We start from the raw sequence: 10,559 nt of genomic DNA, 5'->3' as shown, positions 1-10,559 counted from the left end.
TATGCAGTTTCCGTTTTTCTCAAACAGTGCCCCCTAGGAGTCGCTGTGGAGTACTTGTATTTAACGTTACTGTCGTAAATACCACTCACGCAGAGCACTCTTTGACCATAGACAGTAAAAGAAATGGACACAGCGACCCCATTGGATTCAACGGAGAAAAGTGAAGTCAATTAGAAGCACTCACTTCCTGATGGCTGAGCGTACTGCGCAGACTCAAACTGAGCTTGACGACGTAGATGTGACGTGAGCAACCTGTCTGTCTTCTAGTAGCTGTGCCAAGAAAAATCTGAATCATTCCCTTCCGAAATTTGCAGAGATGGAGAGTGTGAGTAGGAGGTGTCCATGAGCTAGGAGCAGGAGCAACTTTTGCTAAGTATTCTGATTAATTATTTTGTCATTTTGCCTCCACGTCCCCCCGATTGCCTGCGAGCTTCTCCTGTCCATACGGTAATTTCTCTACTGTGCGACAGAGAGTCGAGTGGTTATGACGCAATCGTTAGCCTATTTTTACAAAAACTGCTTCTACGGGGCCATAACGTAAGATACAAGGTAATGGAGCCTTTTATATATTTTCGTGTTTCTTTAGAATTAAACAATGGACAAATGGAGTCTTTAAACGCCTCAGATGTAAAGTTATTCGCTGTCAAAGTGACACCAAAATGAATGGGAGTCAATGGAATGCTAACAGCAGGTGATGGTCTGCTAATCAATGGCGGCGCCTGGGGAAGCTTCAGTTTCCGGCTGAAAGATTACCCCCTTGCTTCTGACCGCGCTTTCTTCGCTTTCTTCGTCGACTCTGCCATGATTCACATCTGAAATGTGCTAGTGTCTTCCATAGAGGTATGTGACGTCGTGCCGTAAAGCAATTTGTGATTCTTGGGAGATTTGTCGGCCCCCCCATTAGCTGTTATATTAAGGTACACATCTTGTATAGTGTGCCTTTAAAAATTTTAACAATCATTTCCTAACAATCATGTCTTTTTCTCTTTCTAGTTTAACAGAACATCAGAGCAGCTCTGTTCAGTTAAGGATACTCATCATCTCTTCTCCACAAAGTAAGTAACAGAGATATGGAATTTATGATCCATATTGTTTGATTTTTTTAAATTATGACTTTATGCCAAAACATACACAGTCACAAAAAACATTAAAGCTATACCATGACTAATTCCATTTTTTTCTTTTAACATGGTAAAGGGCTCATTCTGTCCATTTATGCTAATTTTGGCCTTCATGAACATAGTTGTTTTTTACATAATCAACTGGAAGAGACGCAATGTAACTCTAAACTCAATTGTGTATTTCAGATGCTGTCACGTATCATAACCTCATCATCTGCTGAGAAAAACTGCCACTCAGAATACACACATAATGAAGGACATAAAGACATCTTTATTTCACTGAAACTTGGTCTTCATTACATCTATATCGTGTTCAATGTCAGTTGTTATTTATTAATGTATTCAGCTAACCTCTGTTGTTAGAGCACTGTTATTGTTTTGTCAAAAAAACAATATTCATAAATAATTTATAAAAAATAATAGTAATAATAGTAATATTAATAATATGAAGATACTAATATTATTAAGACCTGTGTAAACCTTTTTACACAGACCCTGAACCTTTTTTTCTTTCAAAGAAAATATTTAGCTAATGCCTGACTATTTGCACGTTTATCTGAACTGTCCTCTGTTGGCTGTGCAAGGTTAGTACAATTACAGATCTTGTCTTGTTTTAAAATTAAAAAGTGTATAATAGTGTGTTTTCTTTTCTCAATATCTGATGATATAAAATTGCTACTATCTTATATATTTGCTGGACCAAGACATATGCTGCAGGGATGCAACAAGTCCTACCCCGTGTTAGGTCTGAAAATATTTAGTCATTTTAATACCTAGTAAATCTATATACATTTTTATTATTATTACTTAATAAAGAGAAAGTTCAGTGTTAGTGAGAATTAGCTGCTGTACCCTCTGTGAGGTAGAGAAAACGTACGCCCAACGTGGGGCTCGAACCCACGACCCTGAGATTAAGAGTCTCATGCTCTACCGACTCCGTTAAAGCTGGGGAACAATAGTCTGTTTGAGGAAGGGGAGAAGGAAAAAGAAGGGGAAGAAGGGGAAGAAGGGGAAGAAGGAAAAAGAGGGAAAAGAGAAGGAAAAATGAGAAAAATTGAAGAAAAAAATTAAAGGAAAGGGAAAAGGTAAACCGACCCTTCACACTGCTGTGTGATTCTTGGTAGATTGGTATTCATATTTTATAGAAAATTGCCTTTTTATATATTTCATGGGCAAAATCACTGACGTGAACGACGTCGGTTCGAGTCCCACCTCGGACAAGGTTGAAATCACCCAATATCTTTTCTAATCTTTTCTTAATGAATGAACACATATGAATAAATTTCATGTGCTTTTATGCCTTAACACTTATTTTATAAAAAACGTATTTCTCATTGTATGGATACATGTTAAAATGTATTTATTATATGAATATGTGGTTTATTGAAATGTATTATTTATTTTATCATTTCACCATTGAATATAATAAATCTTTTTTAAATTACTCTCTTTTCTAACTGAACTATATTTATTTTTTGAGTAAATTAATAAACGGAGCATTGACATCACGCTGACATTATGGATAAATCAGAGGTCAAGATAAATCAAGTAAATTGTAAATTAATAAGCACTTATATATATAACGATTAACGATCTGAAATCTGATTCGTTCTACGGTGATTGTGAATCCAAGGTCAATGCCTTTGTGATATAATATTATGATAGCGAGTGATATTTCACTGGAATTTAAAATGTTTCATATGTTAATTTTATTAATGTTTTTCTCATTGTATGGATACATGTTTATATTTATTACCTATATGAATATGGAGTTCCTTGAAACGTACTATACATATTATATATATAGGTCTATAATAATAATAATAATAATTATTATTATAATAATGTTTTGACTTAGGCTCACAGAATGATTTATAAAAGACGACAAAATGTCTGATGATAAATTATGATTGCAGTAAACACACAAAGATAGAAATATCTCTAACCAAAAACCCTAACTGAAATATTACCATATGTTTCAACTTAAATGTATAAAAAGTTATTACTATATTCATATGTGTTGTTTGTATGTATGTATGTATGTTACATATTTGCTTCAGAAAAAAACACCCAATTCATTAATACAATCTAATTTAAACATGAAAGAAATGAGAATTGAAAGTACTGCCACAATGTAATTGTCTTCTCTGAGTGAATGTTGACAATAAATAAAGGCCTTGCTGTTTAAATATATTAACAATTTATTACAAAATATACACACAGTAAGCATGGCACAGATACAAATGAATTGAATAATTAAATATTAAATATAAAACACAAATATAAAATAAATAAATAAATAAACCAAATAAAAAAGTACTAAAGGTAGAAGATTCTGGTCAACTGGTAAAAAATATACAAAAGACAAAATCAACACTCCTTACATGGCTCACAAAACTGCAATATACAGTATGTTATTTCTGTTATGTTAATTATTTTTGAAATGCCAGACCTGTTATGTGGGATTAATATTGAACAGTTTATTTCTTATCTGCCCTCTTCCTCCGCATCTCCTCCATCCACTGGTCAAGTGTAATACCAGCATTTTGGGGACAGTATATGTACCCATAATACTGGCTGTGGCCACTTTCTTTGTTGCGGGGCTGTTGGCACTGACTGCATTTATTTTTATCAACTTTCCGATTGTAAGTCCTCCGGGCAGGTGGTGGTGAGGAAAGGGGGCCAGCAGGAGTAATCCGTTTGGATGCATAGGCTTGTGGGGTTGAAAACACATACACAAGAGGGTCACTGGCAGGGCTGGGGCCGGAGACAGTAGGCAAAGGGGCAGGGGTAGGTGGAGATGTCTGCTGAGGGAACAATTGGCTCTGAGCTGGCAACCTTGTGCAGACAGACTGCAGAGAATCTGTGCGTTGGGCCGGAGCTGCAGACTTCCTCTTGACCACTGCTTGTCCTGCTGTACTTTGAGGCAAGTGGTACTGATGTTGAGGGCCAGGCTGTGGTGGTGCAGCAGTGGGGCGTACCTGCACTGGTGGGAGAGGTACGGGAGCAACAGGAATGTAGGCAGGCAAGTTGACCCCTTGCAGCAGAATATTACATTCCTGCCTCTTCAGTCGCTTGTTGTGCCACTGAATGAGAGTTGTTTGATTAACATCAAACAACTGCAGAGTAGAGCTCTGCATGACTGCACCATTACCCAGGACCAGCTGTCTGATCTTGCTGTAGTCTCTGAGAATTAGAGTCCATCTAGTCAGTGCATATTTACCCTGTTTTTTTGGACTTTTATGGATGTCACAGAGTTTAACAAAAATGCACTCTACCAGACGACAACAGTCTGGCCACTGGGCAGGGGAACCTGTCGATCCTAGGACGCAACGTGTCATGCTCTCCACACCTGGCGTAAATTCAGGTTTCTTTTTAGAGCACCTGAAGCGTCCGGTTGCCAGGCGCGGCTGGTAGCGTGCAGAGTACGTCACACGCTGCTGGTCATATGGTAGAAGGTTCTGCCACAGAGCTATGATGGTACTGGCCTGCTGGGAGTTAAGTGTTTGTCCAATTTCATTCCTCAGTCCCACCAAGTACTCTGCCAGGCTGTCCACTCTGTCCATCCCTGGGATACTGCGCTCATCAACAGCCTGGTAAATATATGAATATATACAAATAAAATAACAACATCACAGGCAGAAAAATAACACATCTTACACACTTTTTACATGTCACAAAAGACCTACCAGCTCTTGCTGTGGTGCTGCTGGAGTCATGGCAGGTGTCCCAGAGGGACTTGTAGTTGTAGTAGTGGGAAGAGAGGCTGGGACGATGGGAAAGTACGGAGGAGCAGAGGCTAGGCTGGTGGGGACAGCTGTTGGGCCAAAGGGTGCAGTGGTATCCTCATTTGAAACCTGTTAAATGTAATAATAAAAATAAATAATAATAATCAAATAAGTATCAAAATAATACAATTACAAGCAAGACAATAACGCCACTGATACATGTCTCAAAACACTTGCCAGTTGTTGTGGGGCTGCAGGGGTGATGGGTGATGGCAGTGAAGAGGAGGGACTAGCAGCAGCAGAGCCGGTACAAGCATTCACAATCTGCAAAATGTAATACTCTTTTAAAAACACATTATTATAAAATGGATTTTAATTAGAGCATTATGCTTTTATTCATTTATGTATTCTTCAGATTTCTATTCATTGTCTTACATCTCTGTCTATTTCATGATTGCATTGTGTATTTTTTTGTGATTTGAAAATGTTTTGTAAAAGTGATATACAAATACATTTTCTAATTATTATTATACAATAATGATTATTATTATTATTATTATTATTACACATCAATAATAATAAATATCACAATACAATAAAAGTCTAAATTATCAGTACACGGTATGATAAAAACAAAATGTGACAGGCATAATTACCAGTCGTTGCTCAAGTGCAACAGATGCAGGCCCTGAAGGTCCAGCAGGTCCAGAAGTAGCCTGGAGAGAGGTGGGAGTTGGAATGACGGCTGAGCTGGTGGTGGCAGGTGATGGACCAGAGGATGGGTCCAGTAGCCCAACGGTTGGGTCCAAACCAGCATCTTCAAAGCCCTCATCTTCCAACTCTTCCTCTGTGCCTACATCTTCCAGCATCTGCTCAGTCTCCTCTGAGTCAGGTTGGACATCCTGCAAGGCCCTCCCTGTCTGGCGGTATAGGTAATCTATACCTATTAGCTCCCCTGGGACAGACAAGAAGGAAAATTTACTTTTCATAAAATTCATAAAAAGGTAATTCTATTTTATAGAAAATAGCCTCATGATGGAAAGCTTAAACTAACCAGTGTAAACCGCAGGTGGCTGAAAAGAGGGGACAAGTTTCCTTCCAAGCACCTTGACACTGTAGTTGTTAACACATTGAACAAGGTCGCCTGAGTAGCTGAGCAGTGATGGAGGCTTGACTGCCAGGGATGCAGCTTCACGGTCCTGATTCCATCTGTTAAGGCCTTCCAGGAGGTACAGCTGGAAATTCAGGCTGTTGGCACTGGTTCCTTAAGACAGTACAAATATGAGCAATATTGTTAGGTTAACTTGTTGTATTTGGTTCATTGACAGACATTAACTGTGTCAGTGTTCCCAGGATAATAACAATAATTATAATGATAACAATAACAATACTACTGCTACTACTACTACTACTACTAATAATAAAATGTTTAACTCCAAATATGTACTCATCTTGCTGATGAATAAAAAATGATTCCTACTGACCTGGAATGAACCTGTTCAGATGTAAGTGGAAGGATTCAAGTGATGTGGACCCTCTCGCACATCTGTAGTTTGGCAAGACAATGCCCCCCTTTGTAGTGGTGCCAGTTACAGTGTACAGAAGGACACCTGGTTCATCTTGAATGCACTTCACGTGCTTCTTCTGGGTTTGCCAGATGTGCTGCATCCTCTCGTGGTCCAAGAGAGGGACACCAAGAAGGTCTCTGCCCTTTACCCCCATGAGCTCATTGAGAAGCAGTTCAATCATTATGATAGTCTGCGGCTCCCCTCTTGTCCGCCTCCTGCAGTGCAACCCCAGTTCCTCCTTGGTTATCTGCTGGTCCACTAATTTTTCAGTGATCCCAGGAACACCTTCTCCTTTCAGCTGTTCCCTCTTAGCTTGACACAGCAAGGCAACATCTCCACTGTCCCACTCAAAAATGCAGCTTGACAGTCTGGACATGAAGATGGGGTACAGAGGATGTGCATCCTTTGTACACCCAGATGCCAGTCGCCGCATGTAGTGGTATATGTCAAGCTTTACAACCAGGTCTGGCCACCCACCAAATCTTTGTTTGAGTTTTGTCTGTCCAGTGCCCTCCCGACAACATTCACAATCCACATAGAGAAGCCGAGGAGGAGCCACACCAGCATTGCTGTACCTGCGGATGAGATCAGCAGCCATGGTGTCAAGAGCAGGACCCTCCTGAGCAGTCAGGACACTGATGAGGATTTGGCCCACCTCATTGCTCACAGATGTAAGCCACAAGGCGGTCCCCTTGGCAAAGCCTGATAGCTTCTTGGTGATCTGTGATAACACAAAAGACAATGAGTGCCTAAAGCCCAAATAAACTTTTTATTTTATATGTAAAACACTGAAATAATACTGTTTTTTACACAAAGCAATAATTACATTTTTCACAGGTCTTTAATGCTAATGTTGTATTTTAGACTTTTGTTTGTAAGGTGTGATTCTACAGTAGTAAGAGTAAAAAATATTGACCTTTTTTGTGGAATCCATTTTTAATATATTGCCAAAGGTTGAAGTTATGCTGGCTTTGATGTGATCCAGTCTGCTTAAGATGTCTCGGCCATAAACAGCCAGCATCCACCTGTGAGAAGGAATAGCCACTGGCTTCGGAGGGTCGTGGACAGGGAGCAGGCTTGGCTGGGCAACAAAGTCTGAGCATGTGCCAAGGTAGCGACAAACACGCTTCAGCCACTCCTCGCTGTGATTTTCCCTCACCTGCCTGACCAAGCGGCTGGGGCTATTACCCAAGGTCCTCTCCCTCAGAAAACGGATCACACGCATGTCACAAGCGTATCTGTATTAAGAAACAAAGTGAAAAAATGGCAAACATTAAAACAAGCTAATTTCTAATGTGTTTGAATGACAAACATTTGTGACACAGGCTAAATAATTTCAGTATACTCACCTTCGTGTCAGGATCAGTCGGAACTCCATTCTGTGTGCCAAATCCAGCTGGTCCAAGATGGTCTTGCTACTGGAAATGTAACTCGTCTTACAACCAGTGGCACTGCACCAGAGGGTCTCCGTGATCATCAGGTAGTACCTATCGACATCCAAAACCTGGCGGGCTCTCTTGTGGGCTCCATAACCTGTGAGCTGTTTTCCACACTCAGGACAGCACAGCCTGACCTTCCAAAGGTGGTATGGCATCCACAAGAGAAGCCGGTGTGTAAAAAAATGCTCTGGAGTGGGGGCCTGATGATAAATAAGCGCTGGCTCTGGTGGATCATACCACAGCTTAAGGTCAGTGCGCAGCCGGTGGTTCCTCCACAGAGCAGATGAAATCCACTTCTGATCCTGAGGTGGTATGGTCCCTATCAGCTTTGCAGGCAGCCAGCCAGGCTCTGAACCAGGAGCAGTCTCCATGTCAGCAGTGGGGTGAGCTGACCGACCAACCACAGATGGAGCAGCAGAGTTGACAAAAAAAGGGGTGGCAGTGGCAGATCCAGAGGGTGCAGTGGCAAGAGGAGCAGAGGAGGTACCAGTGAAGGAGGCGGCAGCTGACACTTCCTTTAAAAATAAAAAAGGCAAATAATGAAGGATGATTATTTGAAGTGAAGTGTCATTGTGAAGAAAACCACTTAAATTAAGAGTTTCTCACAGCTCTAGCAGCTACCGATGGTATCGAAGATGTGGTTGTGGACACAGGAGAGGGAGGAATAGACAGAGGAGAGACAGTCTGAATGAACATCCTGGAACTGCAGGCAGGCGATGGTGTCCTCCTTGTCATGGCACTTGTGACAGTGCTGGACATGGCAGAAGAGTCGGAAGTGCAACTGATGGGCTGAGAGAATATAACCACGATTTTATTGTATGATTGTAAAATCAAATTCAAACTGTCATTCTCTTTACAATACCTTGGTTGCATGCTTCCTGCCCAAATCTAAGTTTGGCTTTAAAGCGGCACCGTGGGACCCACCGAACCGTGGCTTTATAAACTGAAAAAATGTTTTTTAAAAAGTCATCTTAAGTGGAGCCTTGTAAATTAAAATGCATATATTTGAATATGCTAAAAATTTAAATATCAGTATCAGTAAATACTCATTACTTACTGATGCCATAGTCAAAGTTGGCTTGCGGGTTGTGAGAGCAGGTGTTGCCATCTGCCCAGATGTTGCCGTGAGAGCAGGTGTTGCCATCTGCCCAGATGTTGCCGTGAGAGCAGGTGTTGCCGTGAGAGCAGGTGTTGCCATCTGCCCAGATGTTGCCGTGAGAGCAGGTGTTGCCGTGAGAGCAGGTGTTGCCATCTGCCCAGATGTTGCCGTTAGACCAGGTGTTGCCGTTAGAGCAGGTGTTGCCGTGAGAGCAGGTGTTGCCATCTGCCCAGATGTTGCCGTTAGACCAGGTGTTGCCGTGAGAGCAGGTGTTGCCGTCTGACCCGCTGTAGCGACAGATGATGCAGATGAGGGACCTGGTGTCAGCTACAGGTTAAGAGAAAAGAAAATTAAATTTAATAATAGAGACAACAACACCAACATTTCATAATTTTAGGAAAAGATTGTGGATACCTTTGCTATATGAAATCCACAACTACATGTCTGTGTCCCTCCAAACAAAGGCATTTGTCCCCTAAACTGCACTGGACATTTTCCAATCTGTAATATTGTTTGGCAGTGAATCATAAGAATGTGAAGAATGTGACATAGCTTTATGTTTTATTATTGTACACATAACACTTTATCTAAATTTACCTTCAGATACAGGTCATGCCACTTTTTCTGGCGGGGTGCCGGCCTGTTTCCTGCCTCAGAAGGCCAGACCCCTACAGCAGCAAACCTTCGCAGGCGTGACATCCACTCCTCTTCGCTCATAGCCCTGTGCTTTTTGTGTTTGGATGCCATCTTCTATTACTAGAGTAAATAAAATTGTAACTATTCACTTTAAATTTGTAACTATTCAGTAAATGGTTTAACCATATCAACATGGGTAGTTTAGTTTTAACTAACTACTATAAAACTCCTGTATGTAGATAGCATTAGATGGTACCTCAGTGTATAATTTATTAATACATAGTACCTCAGTGTATAATATATTAATACATAGTACCTCAGTGTATTATATATTTCTGTAATACATATAATATATTAATACATAGTACCTCAGTGTATTATATATTAATACATAGTACCTCAGTGTATTATATATTAATACATAGTACCTCAGTGTATAATATATTAATACATAGTACCTCAGTGTATTATATATTTCTGTAATACATATAATATATTAATACATAGTACCTCAGTGTATTATATATTAATACATAGTACCTCAGTGTATTATATATTAATACATAGTACCTCAGTGTATAATATATTAATACATAGTAGTAGCAGATATAGAAGTAATTTAATACAATCATTTTAAGATTATTATCAGTTGGTAAACACAAAATTATCAGTTGGTAAACACAAAGTCTCCTGTTATAACAGGTGCAACACCTGAATACAATACAAAACTCATTAATTCATATTAAATCATTGTCTGTGTTAAAAGTGAACACAATATCAGTTGTTGTACCAACGTTGTAACGTTACCAATGTAAACCATTCGTTTCTCTCTGTCGAAAATACGTTTCAGCTAATGCTAACGTTACTCCCTTCATTCATTCATTCATTCATTCTTAGCTAACGTTAAGTTAGTTAGCAGACTAAACAAAGCAACAACGTCGACGTCTTACCTAACACAATGTACAAGT

At 40.0% G+C, this 10,559-nt stretch overlaps 1 protein-coding gene across 1 annotated transcript; it reads right to left on the bottom strand.

Moving 5' to 3' along the window:
* Nucleotides 1-3,224: 3,224 nt before the first annotated feature.
* LOC311086964 (uncharacterized protein) lies at nucleotides 3,225-9,997 on the bottom strand. The gene is made up of 13 exons (XM_084120206.1): nucleotides 9,553-9,997; nucleotides 9,370-9,456; nucleotides 8,914-9,282; nucleotides 8,719-8,799; nucleotides 8,463-8,645; nucleotides 7,767-8,371; nucleotides 7,334-7,655; nucleotides 6,334-7,138; nucleotides 5,904-6,113; nucleotides 5,506-5,804; nucleotides 5,087-5,173; nucleotides 4,811-4,978; nucleotides 3,225-4,714 (listed from the first exon to the last, which is right to left on the bottom strand). Exons 1-13 carry the CDS (start codon nucleotides 9,700-9,702, stop codon nucleotides 3,602-3,604), a joined length of 4,479 nt encoding a protein of 1,492 aa, XP_083976332.1. The 5' UTR covers nucleotides 9,703-9,997; the 3' UTR covers nucleotides 3,225-3,601.
* Nucleotides 9,998-10,559: the final 562 nt, after the last annotated feature.

Source organism: Abramis brama, assembly GCF_963993115.1.
Source record: "Abramis brama genome assembly, chromosome: 7".
NCBI lineage: Eukaryota > Metazoa > Chordata > Actinopteri > Cypriniformes > Leuciscidae > Abramis > Abramis brama.
The sequence above is the reverse complement of the archived record's forward strand: the minus strand, read 5'-3'. Positions and strand labels throughout refer to the sequence as shown.